Source organism: Astyanax mexicanus, chromosome 16 (genome assembly GCF_023375975.1).
Source record: "Astyanax mexicanus isolate ESR-SI-001 chromosome 16, AstMex3_surface, whole genome shotgun sequence".
In the NCBI taxonomy this organism is placed as follows: domain Eukaryota; kingdom Metazoa; phylum Chordata; class Actinopteri; order Characiformes; family Acestrorhamphidae; genus Astyanax; species Astyanax mexicanus.
The window spans coordinates 34,682,707-34,705,013 of NC_064423.1; the positions used below are offsets into that span (position 1 = coordinate 34,682,707).

The 22,307-nt window shown below is 36.2% G+C and overlaps 1 protein-coding gene across 1 annotated transcript; it reads left to right on the forward strand.

Moving 5' to 3' along the window:
* The first annotated feature begins 1,834 nt into the window (after positions 1 to 1,834).
* On the forward strand, positions 1,835 to 21,950 carry bco1l (beta-carotene oxygenase 1, like). Its single transcript, XM_049465817.1, has 12 exons — positions 1,835 to 1,904; positions 3,801 to 3,900; positions 7,934 to 8,062; positions 9,923 to 10,052; positions 10,770 to 10,917; positions 11,005 to 11,152; positions 13,170 to 13,393; positions 14,920 to 15,183; positions 18,365 to 18,470; positions 18,615 to 18,709; positions 19,262 to 19,373; positions 20,270 to 21,950. Exons 1-12 carry the CDS (start codon positions 1,848 to 1,850, stop codon positions 20,422 to 20,424), a joined length of 1,668 nt encoding a protein of 555 aa, XP_049321774.1. The 5' UTR covers positions 1,835 to 1,847; the 3' UTR covers positions 20,425 to 21,950.
* Positions 21,951 to 22,307: the final 357 nt, after the last annotated feature.

The window sequence follows — 22,307 nt, forward strand, 5'->3', positions numbered from 1 at the left end:
GGACGAGGCTGAAGTTAGCTAATTCCAAAGTTAAGCTAACTGACTAGACACAAGCTGATCTGTGTGTTTTGGTGTCTTTTTAACCAGCTATCAGAAACAATCTCATCACAGTTTACATCTTTAGCTCCGTTTCCTTTCTCTTAGAAAGATCCCAGTATGTCCAGACGTGTTTTACCGTCAGCTGCTGCTGCAGCCTGATGCCCAAACTCACAGCAAGGTGGGGCTTCCCCACTCACACTGAGTCTCCTCCGTAAAACAAGTGAGCTGATTGGCTGTTTCTCCAGAAAGGCGGGACTTTATGCTTGAACCGGCACCATGATTGGCGTTGAGAGATTTCCCATTCTCTCAGCAGTCAGTGGCCTGCCTCCCAAATACTGTTTTTAATTTTTTATTTATTTTAATATAATACGGGAAAATACGTGAAGAGGACGGGAAAGAGGGGTAAAATACGGTAGTTTCCAGGCCAAAAACAGATATGACTTTTCACACATATTTCACACACTATTGAAAATGTATGTATTTAATGTAATTTAATGTAATGGAATATAAAAAAGCAGTAATTTTCTGTCAGCAGTAACTTTCTGCTTTTAAAAATTTGATATTTTAAAAATATATTTTTTTGCATAATTTATTGCAGTTATAAACTGTATTTAATTGTGATATATTTGCATAGCAACAGTATTTTGTGTTTTGCATTTTTAAAGATAAATCAAATATCTGAAAAATAAACAAATAAAGTTAAAATAAAATAAATCAGTTAAAATGCATTAGTTTTTTTAGAATCACAAAACATCACATATTTCAATTAAAAAAGTATATTGTTAAAATGTGCTGATATATTTGTGATATTCTAGACAGGAAAGAAAAATACTGTGAAATATATTTGGGAACTTTTCTTTTTTAATGTGTATTTAAATCTCATCTATGCAGAAAGCCAATATATGTATAAAATATAGTCATATTTACGAAATATATTAGAAAATAACCTAAAATGTATTTTTTTCTTATTGTACAATTGTAATTGTTTGAAATGCATGCTCATTTTCTTTATTATTTTTTGTAATTATAATCATTATCTTTACAGTTTATTAAATGAATTTTACATCTTAATTGTCCCTAATTTGCTGAATTTTATCTTAAAGCAATGACACAGTAGGATAATACATATAATCTTATCTATATCATTAAGATAACAGTAATGCAAAGTTTCCTGTACTGCACTTCAAGGTCACTTTATTAGATTATTAATCTTTTTGGTCATCTGGGTCATCAGTGGTGCTGTGCAGATATGGACCATGGCTCGTTTCTTACCAATCAACTTGTGTGGAGGGAAACTGACCAATGACGGATGGCGTAGGGGGTGTCTGTCACACAGGTGGGCTACTGTCTGTATCTGTACATCTATATAATGACCCTTTACAGCAAGTGGACAACAAGATAATTGCAGCTAATTAAAGAGCACGACTGGTGAGTACATTTATTTATTTATAATTTTCACTCTTCCTGATTTTTATTTTATTGGGTTTACTGGCAAATAACATATACAGTATCATGCAGCCCAAAGCCCACCAAACAAAAATTGTCTCCCGTCCCTCTGAACCTTTTACACTCTTCTTAGCACGTTGTCTAATTGTGCCTCTACTTAAACTGAAGGAAATTTAGATCATTTAATTTGTGTGATTAAAAATGACCTGTTTTGGGAATGTTGAATTCATGCTGTACTAAATTAGGCCTGTATTCTTTGCAGTTGCCAACATATTGCAACATCTAAAACATTTCAAGGCCACTGGATGTTTTTTTAGGGTACGTTTTCTTCCTCACAGACTCACTACAGTGTAGCTTTAGCCATGCACTTTGGATTACTGTCCTGTAGTGGAGTAGTTGGGTTGTTGCTACTACATGTGGTAAGTACTTATTTCATATAATTTTTAAAATAAAAATGCTTATTTTCAATGCATGCTATATTAGTATATTAGAATTTTAACATCTTAAAATATTGTTTTAAGAACTAATTTCATACAGATCAAAGGCAAACTCTATTACACAATACTTGTTTTATTTACATTTCATTACGTTACATGTAGTGGACGATTTTATCCAAAGAGACTTATGAAATAATGATATACATTAGCAATAGAGGACATACAGGACATACAGATGACATTTCTCCCAAATTCTAAATAAAAATATTGTAATTTAGAGCATTTATTTGCAGAAAATGAGAAATGGCTGAAATAACTAAAAAAAGATGCAGAGCTTTCAGACCTCAAATAATACAAAGTAGACAAGTCATATTCATTTAGAACCAACAACAATACTAAAGTTTTATCTAATGAAAAGTTAAGAATCCATAATTGGTTGAATAACTTCAACTCTCCACCAGTCTTACACACTGCTTTTGGATAACTTTATTCCACTCCTGGTGCATTATATTCCAGAGGTTTTCAATGAGGTTCAGGGATGGAGGTTGGTTCAGAAATAGTTCAAAGATTTTTTTAACTTTAAAACATTAGCATTGTTTTCCTAAATAAATATTAACTTGTTTTCTTTGCATTATTTAAGGTATAAAAACTGTGTACCTATTTCATTATTTTGACCATTCTCATTCTCTGCTAATAAATGCTCTAAATTACAATATTTTTATTTGAAAATTGGGAGAAATGTTGATTGTAGTTTATAGACTAAAACCACAATGTTCATTTTACTCAAATATATACCTATAAATAGTAAAATCAGAGAAATCTGTCATTTTAAATTGATCTAATATTTTTTTTTCAGAGCTGTAGAAGTTTATGGCAAAAACATTTTTAACAGGACCTAAATGAGACGAAAGGGGAAATAGTTGGATTATTTGTACAAGCACACAGAGAATTTAAAAAATACTGTGTACTTGGTCAAAAAATGTCATTTTTTACATTTCCACATCTATCAACATTAAAAATGCAATGCCTATTTTGCCTATTCCATATATTTTGAAGTAATACTAAAGTCATCCAGATTATGAAGGAACACATAAGGAATCATGTAGTAACTTAAAAGTGTTAAACAAACCAAAATACTCTGTGAAGCATTTAGGTGATCTTATTTGAGGTGCTGTTAACTTGGGGTTTCTGAGGCTGGTAACTCTGATTAACTTATTCTGTGCAACAGAGGGAACTCTCGCTCTTCCTTTCCTGGGGCGGTCCTGATGAGAGCCACTTTCATTATAACATTTTTGATTATCTCTGCAACTGCAACTAAGGATATTTTAAAGTTTTTAAATTAGTATGTTTTTTCTTAACTTAGTTGAGTAGCTCTTGCCATAATATGGATTAGAACATTACTCAAATAGAGCTTTTCACTGTATACCAACTCTACCTCTTCACAACTTTACAACTGATGCTCTCAAACACATTAAGAGGAGGAGAAAATTAAGTAATTAACTCTTGATGAGTTCAGCACAGCTGTTAACTTAACTGAATTCCAGCTAAATTCCATAGATATTTGAGGCTACTCAACTTTTATCTGCTATACACTATACTACATGTCAGAATCTAGTAATTGGGACACTCCCCCATATAAGGAGCTATAGACTTGGACTAATTCCCTTGTCTGTGGGGGGCGTGTCTGTAATTCTAAGCCCTGTGCCACACCTCCATCCCTCCTCCACTCCCTCCCTCCAGCTCTCACGCTGTTAACCTGCAGTAATCTGCAGTTCTGTAGAGCTGCGGTTATGTAATGCATGCGTGCGGCTGCGCAGATCAGCAGCAGGTCAGTGAGGTAAAACAGGCAGACTGAAGCAGCAGGTCTCATCTCTGCAGGCGGGAATGGAGCAACCAGACCAACCAACCGAGAACATCGAGTCTGCGTTCTGCAGGAATGGCCAGGAGAGCCCGGAGCCCGTACCTGCACAGCTCACAGGTGAGCGGGGGAGCGCGCTCTGACACTGCGGGGGAGTGGGGGGAGTGGGGCACTGGGATAGTGGGAAAGTGAGACCCTGGAAGTCTGGGAGATTGGGGGACTGACTGGGAGAGTGGGACACTGGCGGAGTAGGACACTGGGAGATTTTGATACTGGGGGATTGGGAGAGTTTGTGACACTTGGAAACTGAGAGTCTTGGAGATTGGGATATTTAGAGAGTGAGACACTGGGGAACTGGGAGATTGGGATACAGGGAAACTGGAAGATTAGGATACTGGGAGAGTGGGACATTGGGAGCCTGGAAGATTGGGATACAGGGAGATTGGGATACTGGGAGAGTGAGACATGGGGGACTGGAAGAATGGGACACTGAAATACTGGGAGATTGGAATACTGGGAAATTGGGACACTTGGAAACTGTGAGATTGGCATACTGGCATAGTGGGACACTGGGAGATTGGGATTTTGTATTCAGTGTTGGTCTTGCAGTGTATGGCCTATAACACCGCAGCCAAGCCACCAAAACCATTATATAAAACATAACTGAATACTCAAGACTACTAGCTGGTTGCGCGTCCTATTTAATGCACCTTATCTGTGTAATTTAGGCAATATTTACTCAAAATGGATAAAAATGTTGGATGCTTCTCCATGTGGTAGATTAATGTGTTTTAAATCTTTGTTCATATATGCTACACTGTAAAAAAAACTGTAGTTTTTACAGGAAAACGCTGGCAGCTGTGGTTACCAGAGTTTTCCTGTTAAAATTACAGACGATAAGTAAATAACTCTACTGAAAAAAAATGTAAATTAATTTACAGTGATTGAAATCACTGCTAAATTACAATAATAATCTGTCAAGTTTACACAAATTAAATGTTAATTTTGCATAGCAGTGTTCTACATAAAAATACCCTTTCCTGTATTTTTTACCTCTAACAAATGTCTTTACTACTGTAAAAAAAAATCTTGTCAAATTTACGGTGAAAAACTGGCAGCTGTGGTTGCCATTTTTTCACCGTAAAAAATACAGTGATCTTGTATATGGCTTCACGGTAAGGTATATTAACACTTGTAAAACAACAGTTTGAAAATGTACTAATAAAGAGGAGTTACTGTTAAAATAACGGTGAAAGTGTATATAGGCTCATGGTATAGCTGTATAATTCACAATGTAACCCTGTTGCTGTTTAAGTGAAAAATGATCCATTCCACAGCATTTATTGTCCAATTTTATGGCAAATTTTTGTGGTTGTCCAATAACTTTGAGTCACGCTGTAAACAACATACAGTTTTTAACAGCATTATCTTTTTCAAAAGCGCTCACTTACAGCACAGAGATGTGCTCGTAGAGTGAAATCACTTATATACACACAATGTAAAACCCAGGCAGGTGGATAAAACCGCTATGAAACTACATCATGGTGATGTCTCTGAACTAAACATCTAATTAACATAGCCACGCCCCATAGACAGCTGCGTTACATCCCATTCAGGCCCTGCTTTTCACAATGTAATATACTTTTTTCACAAGAATATACTGTAAACAAAACGGTTTATCAATATGAAATTTACTGTTGACAAGAATTAAACTGTAATATCTTATACATTTGCAACTGTTTATTTTACTGTGAAATACTGGCAGCATTTTCAAACTGTTGTTTTTACAAGTGATAATATACCTTACCGTGAAGCCATTTACAAGATCACTGTATTTTTTACGGTGAAAAAATGGCAACCACAGCTGCCAGTTTTTCACCGTAAATTTGACAAGATTTTTTTTTACAGTGTATATTTCACATCTTAAAATGGTAAAAAATATAATTGACGGCATGTTTTTTATTTAAGGTTTGTACACCGTGAATAATACAGTAATGTGCTATTTTTAATATGACTGTCCAATGCTGTCACCATTTCAGCTTTTCACCATATATTTCACATGTTAAAACAATTAAAATTAACATTTTTCACAGTTTTTTAATCTATGGTAATTCAATGTTTATTCTACAACAATAAGCTTCTTCTTGCTTTACGGTTTATTTCTGTTGCCATTTCACAGTTTTTCACTGTAATTTTCACGGACATTTTTTACAGACTTAGATGTTAAACTCTAAGTTATTTATTTTAATCTCAATGTTTTCATAACCGCAGCTCTTTCAAAATGGATAAAAATGTTGGATGCTTCTCCATGTGGTAGATTAATGTGTTTTAAATCTTTGGAAAAGTGTCCACAGTTGTGTTTGTTTTCTCAAATGTTACTGTTATATGTAAAAGTCTAAACATCTAAACATTTTAAAACAGTTATTTACTCTATTATATTACTCTAATTATATTACATGGTGAAAATCTGCCGTTAAGGCTCAGAGAATTATAGCATATCTGACGTTGTCAGATAATGGATAATGGAGCATGACTGGGATTTTGGAAAGATATGAAAGGGTAATCTTTTACACAATACTGTAACTATGTTGTTAGACAGTAGATATTGTGATAACATTGTGTGTCTGCTGGGCTGATATGCAATGATAATGATAATTATGATAATTACACCATTATGGCGTGACGGTGTTTATCGTTGCTATTACATTTCATGTTGTTAATATAATGTTAATGTTGGCTGATTGTTATGAATAAATAATATTACATAAATAAAGGAATAACTTGTATTATATTTAATTATATGTGTTTCTTTTAGTCCTTCCTGGAGATATTTTTTGCAATGCCTGCCAGTAAAATGTTAGCTACTACTACTAATACTACTAGAATAAAGAACAAAAAAAATAGTAGTAGTACTACTACTACTACTAATACTGCTACAACTACTACTACTACTACTACTACTACTACAACTACTACTACTACTACTACTACTAATAATAATAATAATAATAATAATAATAATATATGTCATCTCCTAACCCTCTCTTTTTCTGGAATGAAATGGGATGGTGGCTCCCTCTTCTGGCACTATTAGTTATGTTGTTTAGTAATGCTTGTAGTTCTGTCTCTTTAGTAATGGCACTTTTATTAATTTATATAAAGGAAGAATATTTATTGAACCTCCTTCTTAAGAACTATTTTGGGAGATGTGTAATAACCACTGAATAGTTTTACTGTGTGTTACACTGTAACATGTGTTAGTGTTACATTTTTATTTAGACTATAAGAGTACTTATGAACTTAAAGAGCCCAGAGAAACAATCAAAGGTAGTGCTTGGTTTGGTGTAACTTAGATGTTAAACTCAGTTATTTTAATCTCAGTGTTTTCATAAGGGAGAGTCACCTGGAATAGTTTTCTCAGCGTCTTGAATGAGTTTCTGGAGGTGCTGAACAATAGTTGCTGCTTTTCCTTCACCCTGTGAAGCTGCAGCTCATCCCAATCACCTCAAATCACCATCTCAGTTCAGGTTTAGATTAGGGGATTAATGTGGAGGACAAATATACTGGTCTGGAAAAAAACAAGAGACCACTTAATTATGATGTTTTTTCTTGATTTTACCAAATTGAAAACCTCTGGATTATAGTTAAGAGGAAGATGGATTATCACAAGCCATCATACCAAACTGAACTGCTTGAATTTTTGCACCAGGAGTGGCGTAAAGTTATCCAAAAGCAGTGTGTAAGACTGGTGGAGGAGAACATGATGCCAAGATGCATAAAAACTGTGATTAAAAACCAGGGTTATTCCACCAAATATTAATTACGGAATTCTGAAAGCTCTGCATCTTTTTTGTTATTTTAGCCATTTCTCATTTTCTGCAAATAAATGCTCTAAATGAAAATATTTTTATTAGGAATTTGGGAGAAATGTTGTCCGTAGTTTTTAGAATAAAACAACAATGTTCATTTTACTTAAACATATACCTATAAATAGCAAAATCAGATAAACTGATTAAGAAACTGAAGTGGTCTCTTAATTTGTTCAGAGCTGTATATATTGATGTGTGTGTTTGTGTAGTAATTTTTCTTGTGTGTATTAATTTTTTTAGTATTATCACTATGTTAAATGACACTGAACCCTGTCTCATCCTAGGCACCATCCCACCGTGGCTCCAGGGCACACTTGTGCGTAATGGACCCGGGCTCTTCTCTGTGGGAGAGACGTCCTACAAACACTGGTTTGATGGAATGTCCCTCATTCACAGCTTCACCTTTAAGGACGGTAGGTACAGCTGTATGGAAAACTTGCAGAAATCTAGATAGATAGATAGATAGATAGATAGATAGATAGATAGATAGATAGATAGATAGATAGATAGATAGATAGATAGATAGATAGATAGATAGATAGATAGATAGATAGATAGATAGATAGATAGATAGATAGATAGATAGATAGATAGATAGATAGATAGATAGATAGATAGATAGATAGATAGATAGATAGATAGATAGATAGATAGATAGATAGATAGATAGATAGATAGATAGATAGATAGATAGATAGATAGATAGATAGATAGATAGATAGATAGATAGATAGATAGATAGATAGATAGATAGATAGATAGATAGATAGATAGATAGACAGACAGACAGACAGACAGACTTTATTGATTCCCGAGGGGAAATTTTGGACATCCAGCGGCGGGTATACACAGTACACAAAAGTTACAAAGGAACGATAAGATAAAACAATACTTATAAAAATACAATAAAATATAAAGTATAAAATAACAGTCTGTAGTGTGTAATGAAGGTAGTTCAGTTGAACACAGTAGACAATGAACACCAGTTGTTGTGCATATTGTGAGGGTAACTGATGTCAGCCATACTGTAATGTAATAGGGTATCTCTGAGGGTCTGCAGAGATGGGGGTGTGTCCATGGTGTTGCCAGAGTTGCCGGAATGAAAAAGTCAAGTCAAGTCATTATCAACCGCTTCATCCATTAAGGGTCACGGGGGGGTGCTGGAGCCTATCCCAGCCGGCATCCCAGCAGGCAGGATACACCCTGGACAGGCCGCCAATCTATCGCAGGGCAGACAGACACACAGACACATTCACTCACACACTCACACACTCACACCTAGGGGGCAAATTTGTATCCGACGTCCACTTAGCCTGAATGTGCAGTCTTTGGACTGTGGGAGGAAACTGGAGCACCCGGAGGAAACCCACGCAGACACGGGGAGAACGTGCAAACTCCACACAGAAAGACCCGGGTCGCCCCAGCTGGGAATCGAACCCAGGCCGTCTTGCTGTGAGGCGGAAGTGCTACCCACTGCGCCACCGTGCCGCCCCGGAATGAAAAAGGTGTTTAAGTATTTGAGGTATTTTATAATGTGAGATTCAAAGTTTGAACGCTAGGTGTCAGAAACGGGCCAATGAGTCTAAAAGTGGCAAGAGTGAAGTTTTAGCGCAGAAAAACGGGCCAAAGAGTCTAAAAGCGGAGAGAGTGCGCATTTCTAGTGCAAAAAAAACGGGCCAAAGAGTCTAAAAGCAGAGAGAGTGCGCATTTCTAGCTCAGAAAACGGGCCAAAGAGTCTAAAAGAGAAGAGAGTGCTTGTTTCTAGCGCAGAAAACCGGGCCAAAGAGTCTAAAAGCGGAGAGGGTGCGCATTTCTAGCGCAGAAAAACGGGCAAAGAGTCTAAAAGCGGACAGAGTGCGCGTTTCTAGCGCAGAAAACGGGCCAAAGAGTCTAAAAGCGGAGAGGGTGCGCGTTTCTAGCGCAGAAAAACGTGACAAAGAGTCTAAAAGAGGAGAGGGTGCGCGTTTCTAGCGCAGAAAAAAGGGCCAAAGAGTCTAAAAGCGGAGAGGGTGCACATTTCTAGCGCAGAAAACAGGCCAAAGAGTCTTAAAGCGGACAGTGTGCGCATTTTTAGCACAGAAAAACGGGCCATAGAGTCTTAAAGCGGAGAGGGTGCGCGTTTCTAGCGCAGTAAAACAGGCCAAAGAGTCTAAAAACAGAGAGAGTGCGCAGTTTTAGCGCAGAAAAAGGGCAAATGAGTCTAAAAGTTGCCGTAATTAAGGAGTTTAATATTAAAAGACATTAAAAGTCAACATCTCTTTATTGTTTTTCAGGTGAGGTGTTCTACAGAAGCAAATTCCTGAAGAGTGACACGTATAAGAAGAACATTGCTGCTAACAGGATAGTAGTTACAGAGTTCGGGACCTTGGCCTACCCTGATCCCTGCAAGAACATATTCTCTAGGTAATGAAACCTGCTTTACTTATGTCCCAGATAACATACCCATGTGGGGTCTGTATGAGTAGCTCAAATGTTGGCCCTCACATATGGATGTCCTATCAGTGATAGGACCAGAAAGGGGTTAAACATGGGCACTCTGACTTTGGCGGATTGCTATTTTAATGGTGCAGCTACCTGAACGCTTCTTAGCAGAAGAAACTGACCTGCTCGTTCACGTTGTGAAGGTGCACAAGCAGATCATTTACAATGCAGATCAATGTTATTTTATTTTGTATTCTGTTTATTGTTGTTGTAAAAATGTGTTGACACTTCACTGCCAAGATAGCAATGAACGTCTGACTATTGACATCTATCTAGTTGATTTCAGTCAGTAGCTCATCTGTGTTTTCTATTGACAAGAAAGCAATTCGTCATAAATATGCCTAAACACATCTCAATTTGAGATCACCATGCCCATCGGCGTAGATTTATTCACAAGTGCAGTTGCTATTTAAACAATGTATGAGGAAAGGATTGAAAATAGACTGTTGGGGGTGTGTCGGTGTGTAAGATAGCAATAAGCATCACGATGCACCTTGCACAGGGTGTAAGATGGGGCCTATATAGTACAAACCCACTCAAAGCCCATGTTCCACCAACGTGAACCTAGTCTGAGCATGTTGGCTGGAATATCTTCAGTTTTCTCTTTATAATTTATTATCTCTTTATAAAAATTTTTAGGGCCTTCACCTACCTGCTCAATGCCATCCCAAATTTCACTGACAACAACCTCGTGAACATCATACGATACGGAGAAGATTACTATGCTTCCTCAGAAATCAACTACATCAACCAGATTAACCCCTCAAATCTGGATACTGTAGGAAGAGTGAGTAAAATCCATTCAAACCGGCTGTTAATGAGTTTTTAAATGCTGTATTTAATCATGTCTAATAGATTGTTTGTGTTGTTTCAGGTCAATTTAAGGAACCACATTGCAGTGAACTTGGCTACAGCTCACCCTCACTATGACGAGGAGGGGAACACCTATAACATGGGCACATCTGTTATGGGGCTGACTGGTCCCAAGTATGTGATCTTCAAGGTTCCTGCCAACGCAACAGGTATAATAACAGAAACGAACACCTTGGGTCTCATTCGTTAAACAGTGTTTGAAATTTAAGCATATATAGGAGCCGCCTGTCAAAGGATTTGACACAGTTTACTTATATGTCCCACTATGTCTCATGTAACCCTGTTATGCTGTTTGCACATTAAAACACCATGAAGGGTCGAATCCCAGTCATGCAGCTTGCCATCAGCTGCCAGAACCCTGAGAGAGCACAATTGGCCTTGCTCTCTCTTCGGGGGGTGTCTGTGAGCTGATGTATCAGAACCGAGTCGCTGCCCTTTTACTCCGAGTGCACTGTGATGCTACTCGGCAATGCAGCATCAACAGCAGTTAGAAAAGAGGTGGTGGCTGACTTCACATGTATCAGAGGAGGCATGTGGCTAGTCTTCACCCTCCTTGTGTTGTGGCATCACCTGTGATAGGGGATATACAGCTGAGTAGCAGTTGAATGGATGGGACAATTGCCTTAGCTGAAAAAGGAAAAAGGGGAAAAAATTTAATATTACAATGAAAACATGTCCGTATACAAAAAGTTGGTCCTGTCTGTGTGTACAAAAATACCAGTACCAGTCAAAAGTTTGGACATTCAATGTTTCAAACATTCAATGTTTTTTGTCTGTAAATCAGTACTGAAGTGATCCAGATTATGAAGGAACACATAAGGAATCATGTAGTAACTTTAAAGTGTTAAACAAACCAAAATACTCTGTGAAGCATTTAGGTGCTCTTATCTGGGGGGCTGTTAACTTGTGGTTTCTGAGGCTGGTAACTCTTACGAACTTATGACAGACAACAGAGGGAACTCTTGCTCTTCCTTTTCTGGGGTGGACCTGATGAGAGCCAGTTTCATCATAACGTTATTGATGGTCTTTGTGGTGACTGCACTTTAGGATACTTTTAAAGTTGAAAAGTTTTGAATTCACTGACCTTCATTTCTTACAGTATTTTTTTTTCTTTACTTAGTTGAGTAGTACTTGCTTCTCATAATATGGATTAAAACATTACTCAAGCGATTCACTGTATACCAACTCTACCTCTTCACAACTTTACAACTGATGCTCTCAAACACATTAAGAGACAATAAATCCAAGTAATTAACTCTTGATGAGTTCAGCGCAGCTGTTAACTGAAAGCCTGAATTCCAGGTGTGTCATGGTATGTACAGAATGGCAGACACGTGCAGATACTGATAAAATCAAAATGTGTTTATTATAAGAATAAACAGATGTAATCAGAGTCGATACAGAGAAATGGGTGATCACCAGTAAACAGAGTAATGAAGGCAAAACCATACCAGAAACGATAACCAGTCCAGAGTTCATACACGAGCAATCCAGTATCAGAGGTAATCCAAGAGGCAGTGGTGAAAACACAGTCCAAGTCATACACAAACAATCCAGTATCAGAGGCAAAGGCAATAATCGGCGTCGAGAAAACAAAAGCAGGGTCATACACAAAGTAAACTGAGACAAGAGATAAAGTAACGCTTTGTAAAGAGGAGAACCTACAATACGCGGCGTGGTAGTCTGTTTGGCGTGCACCTTTATAGTGCCAGTAATCAGTATTCGGGACTTCCTGGAGGAAGCAGGTGAGGTGTCACGTGATCAGGTGAGTGCGTGATGTCAGCGGGTGGTGCATTCTGGGTAGTGTAGTTGTTAACCTGAGAACCTCCGTTAGAGCTTGGTGTGGAAGGGACAGAGGAGCTAACAGCACCAGACGTGACAAGGTGACTCTACTTTATAAAGCTGACTGAGAAAATTCAGCCATGATGTGGAAAGCTGTCATCTAAGCAAGAGGCGCTACTTGTAAAAAGAATGTAAAATATAAAAACATTTTTTGGTTTGTGTAACATGTTTAAGTTACCACGTTTCCTTATGTGTTCCTTCATAGTCTGGATGACTTTAGTATTCATTTACAATGTAGAAATGACAAGGTGTGTCCAAACGTTCGTCTGGTAGTGTGGACAAGGTCTAATTATGGCAGTCTGTAAAATATTGTGCTTCTTGCAGATTCAGCAGGGAGTAAGGAACCTGCGCTGAATAAGTTGGAGCAGGTTTGCTCCATTCCCATGCGCTCCAAACTGTTCCCCAGCTACTTCCACAGCTTTGGCATGACTGAGAACTACATCATCTTCGTAGAGCAGGCCTTCAAACTGGACATGATCCGGCTGGCCACAGCTTACTACAGAGGAGAGACCTGGGGCAAGTGCCTCACGTACGACAAGGACGATGTTGTAAGTTTCTATAGTTCTTTTTTTTTCTAATTTTTCCCATTTTCTCCCCAATTTACATGGCCAATTACCCAACCCACTCATTAGGACTGCCCCTATCACTAGTGATGCCCCAACACACCAGGAGGGTGAAGACTAGCACATGCCTCCTCCGATACATGTGAAGACAGCCACCGCTTCTTTTCGAGCTGCTGCTGATGCTGCAGCATTGCCGAGAAGCATCACAGCGCGCTCGGAGGAAAGCGCAGCGGCTCGGCTACGGTACATCAGCTCACAGTGCCCTGTGTTGCGGACATCACCATAGGAGTGATGTGGGGAAAGAGCGCCATCTACCCACATAGAGGGAGCAGGGCCAATTTTGCTCCCTCTAACGCCGGCAGCTTGATGGCAAAGCTGCATGAGCGGGGGTTCAAACCTGCGACCTCCTGCTCATAGTGGCAGCGCTTTAGACCGCTGGACCACTCGGCGCCCTCTATAGTTTTGGCTGCGTTCCAATCCTAAACCAAAGGCTACAGTCAGAGTAGTCCTGGTTCTCTATAGAACTGTCCTACAAAGTCTCCTTCTTACTAGCCCATTATTTACTGATCTATGAAAGGTTCTCAGTTACGAACAGCCTTCTATAATGTAGTATCCGAGAAATGCAGTGTACCTTATCTGCAGCCTAGGAGTATTACTTTATAATGCAGCTAATGTTTTCAGATGCTTTAAAGATCTCCTTCTAATAAAAAAAATTAACTTGGTACCACTTTAAAATAAGGCTCCTTTATAAAGGGTTTATAAATAGTTTATAAAGGAGTTTATTAATGTTATTAATTAGGTTGTAAATACTTTCTAAACCATTAATAAGCAGTTACAACACATACACAGAAGAAAAACAGTGGCCTTTTGAGTAACAAATAGTGATTCCACATTCATTTATATTGTTAAACCTCAGATCTTTCTGGATGCTTATCTTAATCTAATGATTGGATTCATCTTTTGTCCAATAATAATAACGTGGTGTATATTAACATAAAATAACGTTAAATAAACTTAAACAGACTTAAACTGACTCCATATTTTTATTGTATTAAATATGTTACTGCTGATTGATGGAAAATAAACAAAGTAGCATATATACAGTTATATTTGTTGTAACTACATATTAATGGTTTATAAAGTATTTACAAACTAAATGTTAACCATTAATGAACTCGATCATAGACTATTTTATAAACCCTTTATAAAGGAGCTTATTTAAAAGTGGTGAAATACTTTGTGAAATACTATAGGTCTTTCTGAGTTGTATGTGTGTATGTATGCACTGAAGCCGGAGTAGGGGGGGGGAGTCTGCGGGGAGAGAACTTCAGAGACCTCTAATTTAGGGATCTAAAGCAGGGCTAAATAGAAACACCAGAACACTTTTTTTTTTCACTCGTTCATACTAGAGACCCCAACTAGACATTTGAAAATGAATGAAAAAACGATGGAATGAGACCTTTAAGCTGCTCTGCACAGTTAAATGATTCTGTTAATCTACTGCCTCACAGACGCTGTTCCACCTGATCAACAGGAAGACAGGTAAGGCTGTGCACACCAAGTTCTACGGAGACGCTTTCGTGGTCTTTCATCACATCAACGCCTACGAGGAGGACGGCCATGTAGTGTTCGATCTGATCACGTATGAAGACAGTGGGCTGTATGATACGTTCTACATGGCGAATCTTAATCAGGACTTTGAGAAAGACGATAATATAAGCACTCCCACCCCGATCTCCCAGCGATTCGTCATACCTGTGAATGCTGACCTCAAGGTTAGTGATGCAGAAACATATGATGTTGTTTTATTTGGATCCTCATTAGCTGCTATCGCAATAGCAGTTATTCTTCCTGAGGTCCAACCGACATCTCATACATGACAAATATATAATTTAAAATTTTAGTTAAATGCACATAACAAAAAAATTCTATACAAATAAATAAATAATTAAATAAAACAAAACAATAAGCAATCAAAACAAAAAGAAAGATAAGTATAACATATAGTTGTATATTAGATGTACACAAATTCACAAATACACAATACATTCACAAAATAATGATAATAGGATTAAGAAAATTTTAATTACTATTTTAAGTCCATGTCACATCTTTGCCCTGTTTCCTGTCTGTTCTCATGTCTCTGTGCGTGAACCCCACGTGACCCGTGCTCCTCTGTGTTTCTTCCCCAGTTATTTTCCACTTACCTGTGTTCATTTGTAACTCCGCCCCTTAGTCCCAGGGGTTTCCTGTTTCCCGTTTGTGTCCACCACTATTTATAGTCCGTGTTTTCTTTCTCGTTGGTCGATCCTTCTGTCAGGTAGGGTGCGGGAAGGACGAGGAGGCGGACGCAAATGCAAACAATAATAAATTTAATAGCGAAGACAAACACAAAATAAACATAAACTTAACAAAGAAACCAGAACTGAGTATAAACAGGAAAAACACAAGGACCACTAACAGACGTGAAACGTACAAGGATCGACAAACGAGAAAGGAAACACGGACTATAAATAGTGGTGGACACAAACGGGAAACAGGAAACACCTGGGACTAAGGGGCGGAGTTACAAATGAACACAGGTAAGTGGAAAATAACTGGGGAAGAGAGGAGGAACAGAGGAGCACGGGTCACGTGGGGTTCACACACAGAGACATGAGAACAGACAGGAAACAGGGCAAAGACGTGACAGTCCGTCCCTTATAGCCCCCACTCTGCATGTAGACAGATATTCATCTACCGTCCATGACCTTAAGATATTGTTTTTTTAATATATTTTTTAAACCTTGTTTTTCTATTAGTGTTGATTAGTGGAACAGGCAAGCAGTTCCACTCTTTAATGGCTCTGTAAATTACTGTTTTACACATTTTATACATGGTGGTTTACAGTTATTTTTTTGTTTCTTGTCGTAGTAGTTTCTCTCTCTGTTATTTTTTGTAATTGATCATAGAGGCCCTCCAGATATTTTTGATAATTAGTTCTCCTTATGAGTCACACAAAGTTTGCTATAAACTTATCTTCAACCTTCAGCCACTTTAGCTCCTTGTGCATTTTATTTATGTTTGTTCTGTATAGACACCATATAGCCATTCTTGCTGCCTTGTTCTGCATTATCTGTAATTTTGTTAAATGTTTTTTTGCTGGGACTACATTTGGCCTTAAACATTTAACTATAAACAATTACCTTTTAGTACCTTAACCCTTGTGTGGTGTTCATATTTTTGTTACTCGTTTACTTTGTTACTTGTATTTAATTCAGCAAAATTAAGCATTTTTACATTAAAATGCTTTACACATGCTTGCTTCACCTAAATTGCAAGCAATATAAACAGCTTACATGGTTAATATTTGCCCTTTACCTTTCTTATGTTACATTTCTTTCAAAAAGTGCTACTCTTTTTTTTATTAGTTTTTTAATAAAATGTAAAAGAAAATAAATTTAACTCAAGATATGAGTAGAAAATTTGTTTAGTTTCAAATTTACAAATGAAGCAATGTTTATTAGCCCTTGGCCAAACAGACTGTATGTAATATAAATGGTTGGGGGGGGGTGTACAGTATATGTTTTTCATAAAAAATGAGCCAATGCCAATGAGTTTGAGTTAGAAAAAATATTTTTTTAGTATCATTTGATGAAAAATGAAAGCGGGTCCCACAGACCCGAACACCACACAAGGGTTAAATAAACCAAACTCTCAGAAACTATTTTTATTGTTTTTTAACAAAAGTATAGAATTTACAATTTGCCACAAAAAAGACAAAAATACAACATAACCAGATACAGACATAAAGGATAAACCATCTCAGTCACTCTCACAATAAAAAAAAGTAGAAGAAAAAAAGTACAAGGTCTGTGTTTAATATTGGCTAATAAGGTAAAAGCAGTTCCTTAAGGGTTGATCTCAGAAAATATTTTATGAATATAATTGACCATTCCAAATTTTATTTTATTTACATCATATGATTTTCTTAACTAACATATTAGCTCCAATAACGGTTTCTATGCTAGATTATGGTGATGTGATTTATAGACATGCATCAGCAACTACACTTAAACAACTAGATTCTGTATATCATGCGGCGCTAAGATTCATTACTGGCGACCCGTATAGTACACATCACTGTTCACTTTATGAAAAAGTTGCATGGTCTTTTCTTGCTGTGCGTCGGGAAACACATTGGTTTATTTTCGTTTTTAAAGCACTGTCTTACCATATGCCACCGTACATCTCACAAAAACTTTAGTTAACTTTTTATTTTTTTTGTATTATGTTGGTTTGTTTTAACAGGTTTTATTTATTTTTTGTTTCTTACTTTTTCTTTTATTATTAGTTATATTAGTTTATATTTTACTATTTTATGTGTTTAGTTTTTTATTTATTCATCTGTAGTTTAATTTTTATTAGTTCTATTACCTTTTTTTTTACCTATAATTTTATGATTCCTATTCTTAAATTATTCTTTTTACCTTATTTGTTTTAAATCTTAATATTATTTTTATTATTATCCTCTTTTTTCTTTTTTAAACAATTTTTTACCTTACATCACACTTATAACTTTCACATTATAATGCTGTTTTTTTATGCTACATCTTATTTTACTCTACCTACTTTTTTGTTGTTATTTCTGTCAATCCCTTCCCTATGTAAATGCTCGGCTGCATTGTAAATGAGGGCCACCGCCACCCTCAATGTACTCCGAGTTTAAATAAAGGTTGATTGATGTTCATAATTCTGCATCAGTTTGAACCTGAACTAATTGCAATATGTCTACCCGGACTCATAAAGTATCACAAAACCTAATTTACATGTGTCACATTAGCTTTATGTACAATCCAGACTTTATTCACATTAAGTGACCTGCTGTAAATGGGGTTTAGGGTAAGAATGATCATTTTGTTAACTGAACGTACACTTAGTGATTTAGGGGTATTTTATCTTGTATTTCATGCTTAGTCAGCTCCAAAAGGCACCAACCTGGTGAAGCTGGAGGGCACGTCGGCTACAGCTGTGCAGCAGAAGGACGGGTCTCTGTATCTCACCCCTGATAAACTGTTTGAAGGTTAGAATCAGAATCTCAGATTCTTCAGTATCTTCTTCATCATCAATACACAGACTGTCAGGACTTAGTAGACTTAGTCTGGCAGTAAATAGTATTTGGGTATTTAGTATTTATCTAAATTGTTAAAATCTGGCTGGTTTGCAGGTGTGGAGTTACCTGGAATAAACTATCAATACAACACAAAGAAGTACAGATACTTCTATGGCTCCAAGGTGGAGTGGACACCAAAAATAACAAAGGTACCATATAACTCCATATAACCATAAAAATCCTCTTTGGCACTTTATTCTACTTAATTTACAATCATAGCATTAGTGGATGATATATGGAAAATTGTGTAAAGTAAAGTACTGAGAAAATGTCTTTGCAAAGATAGCTGTGAGCATTGTTTTGTTGTATTTATTTCAACAGTACGAATTTTGTCAAATTGTCAAAATAAAAATGTACCGTAAGTGTATACACTACTATATATATATATATATATATATATATATATATATATATATATATATACAGTACTAGCATAGAAAATGTGTTGTTTTACTTTTTTATTAAAGCATACACTTACACACATATAAAACACATAATAAATTATTATTATAAATATCCTTTTGTGAATACAATACTGAAACTGCACCATAAAAATAAATTCTACCAAACAAAGATGGGGTGTACTTAAATTCAGAATATTATACTGCACTCAGTGGATTTTGCTGCTGTTTTTTTTTTACTATTTACTGTAATTACCTGCTATTAAATGTGAATGTATCTTCATATTGAACCTTCTACAGGTTACAAAAGTGGACATTCTAACCAGGGCGTACCTGGAATGGACTGAAGAGGAGTGTTACCCGTCTGAGCCAGTGTTTGTGGCGTCTCCTGGTGCTGTAGAGGAGGATGATGGTAATTTTATATTAAATTATTAAATTACATTATTTTTTTGCAGCTAGATGATGTTGTAGGTCTATGATTGTTCTCAATACCTTTCTCCTCTGCTTATCTAAGACCACTTTGGGTCTTAACTAGAACTGTGCCTGTGGTTCTTCCATTTCCTCACTTTGTTCCTCACAGTGGAAACTGACAGCTGAAATTTCTGAGATCTGAGCTTTTTCTATCCTTCCTCTAAACCATGATAGTTTTTTTTCGAAGCTCCCATGTTGCCATTCTTCAGAGAAGATGCAAAGAGGAGAAAAAAAAATTGCAATTGGCCACATTAACCCTTTCTCACAGTTGTATTCACATGTGTATGTAGAGGTCAAGGGTCAATGAGATTACCAGACAAATGTTGTGTTTTAATATTAAGTGCTAAAAGTATTCAAAACAATAACATAATGACCAAATTTTATGCACCTGCCTAATTCTGTAATGCTGAAAATGCTGATATATGATATATTTAACTAAAACTGCTGATCAGAACAACCAACGATTTATAAAGGAAAATCCTGAAAATGATCAGGGGGTGCCCAAACTTTTTCATTCTACTGTACAAGGACAGGCTGCACATTTTATTACAGAGAGTATAATGTTTTTAATGGTCTTAATTTTAGAAAAAAGAATGAATAAGAAGGTGTCTCAGGACTTTTCCCCATATTGCATATATTACTGTACTAATTATGGGATAGTGTTTCAATATCCGTATCTAATGCATAAACAAAAAATGCTAAACATTGTGTATAGAAAAAACGTATTGAAATATCATTATACGTCATCATTTTACCGTATTTCCAAGCTCTATGACCCGGTATTTCAATATAAATAGCATAAATGTAATTTTACCTCCCTGCCATTTTCTCCTTCAGGTGTAATTCTGTCGTCTGTTGTGTCGCTCAATCCCAAAAAGTCTGCCTTCATGCTGGTTCTGGATGCCAAGACTTTTAAAGAGATTGCTCGCGCCTCTATTAATGCCTCTGTTCACCTGGACCTGCACGGCCTTTTCATCCACGACCAGCCTTAACTCACACAGCCACAAGAGAGCGCTCTCTAACAACCACTCAATATCAGTCTGTTAACACTCACTAATTACTGCAGGGAAACTGAATGTTTTACACAATGCAATACAATAGTAATATACCCAACAATATTACGAAATATTAAAAAAGAATAATTATACACTTTAATACAGTATATAAACAGTGTGGATTGTATAATATAACCTCTAATGATGGAATAACAAAGCAGGTGGTATTAGGTGTTAACAGTCTGGAGAAGGGGGCTGGTGAAAGACTACTACATGAGGAAGGAATATTATTCATAGTACTTTATAATGACTACATATCTGAATCTCTGCCTTGTACATTTAATTTAATTTTAATTACATACTTTTATTTTTTTTATGTTAAAAGTATAAGCAATAACAAAGTACCTTTTCTTCATTCTTTACTTAAACTGTGGTAAGCAAATTTGCACTAAACTGTACATTTTCTAAATTATTTAATTTAAAAAAAATCTATAAATCACATGATTTATATAATAAAAAAGGCACTTCATGTTTGAAGGTGAAGATGTTGTGCAATTTAATTCAACATGGTTGGTTGACTCTTGAATACAGTAAATATGTTGAGTATCACTGTACTTGAACCCTGCTAAATAACACTGACACATTGTGTTGAGTAATAAAACATATATATATACGGTACCAGTTAAAAGTTTGGACACACCTTCTCATTCCATGTTTTCTTTCTTTTCTTTATTTAATTTATTTTCTACATTGTAAAGACATAAAACAATTAAGGGACACATATGGAACTACGTAGCAAACGGTAAAAAAAAAGTGTTTGTCCTCTACATTAATCTCCTGATCTAAAGCTGATGAACTAAGATGGTGATTTGAGGTGATTTGGGATGAGCTGGAGTAACTATTGTTCAGCACCACTAGAAACTCCTTCCTTAAAGACGCTGAGAAAACTATTCCAGGTGATTCTCCCTCATGAAGACACTGATATTAAAATACCAAGAGTGTTCAGATCTGTCCCCAAAGATAAATGTGCTACTTAGAAGAATCTAAAGTATAGAACATATTCTAGTTTATTTAACACTTTTTGTTTACAGAATAATTCAGTTCTGTTTCTGTATAGCTTTAATATATAGTCTTCAATATTAAATTAAAATTAAAAGTTAATAAAAAGAAAGAAAACTCTAAAACTCCAAACCTTTGGCTGATACTGTATACACACATATACACACATATATATATATATATATATATATATATATATATATATATATATATACTCTGTAGGTGCTACAATGTTGAATAACTTTGTGGGTGGTAATGAATGCCTTCTATGACATGTTGCCTACTGTATATACTTAAAATGACATTGTTATGTAACATGTTTCTAGTAAAACGGGAGAATTTTATGATTCCAGATCATATGTTCGTTTATGTAAATGTCTTGTTTATTTTGTCTACGTTAATTGCATATTTTTGTCTGTAATAAAAGTAAAAACTTTTTAACATTAAAGAAATTTGATATCTTGTATGATTCTCTATTTTCTGAATATTTTGAATAACAAAACCATTGTGCATGTCTAGTATATACACTACATACGTTTTTATTGCAAGATGAGAATGAGAAGATCACATACATGAATTGCTTTGGTACAGCATCATGCAGGTGATATTCCACATAAATAAAAATAAGCAGTGACCACAACTTAGTAAGGCCTGGGAATAAGGGGAAAGATGTGGCCATGACTTAGTTTTACTAAATCGGGGCCACTTGTTAATTACCTGTTTTAAATGTTTTACTAAATTGTAGCCACAAGTTATTTTTATTTACGCAGGATGTCTCAAGCATTACATTGTATAGAGCTAGGCCATATATCTCAGGCTCA

Bases quoted from the DNA above. Each gene is read 5' to 3' on its own strand.
- bco1l (XM_049465817.1), top strand. From the start codon at position 1,848: ATGCACTTTGGATTACTGTCCTGTAGTGGAGTAGTTGGGTTGTTGCTA. The intron at 1,905-3,800 runs GTAAGTACTTAT...TCATCTCTGCAG, and splicing joins GGTTGTTGCTACTACATGTG to GCGGGAATGGAGCAACCAGA. The intron at 18,710-19,261 runs GTACCATATAAC...AACCTTCTACAG, and splicing joins GGACACCAAAAATAACAAAG to GTTACAAAAGTGGACATTCT.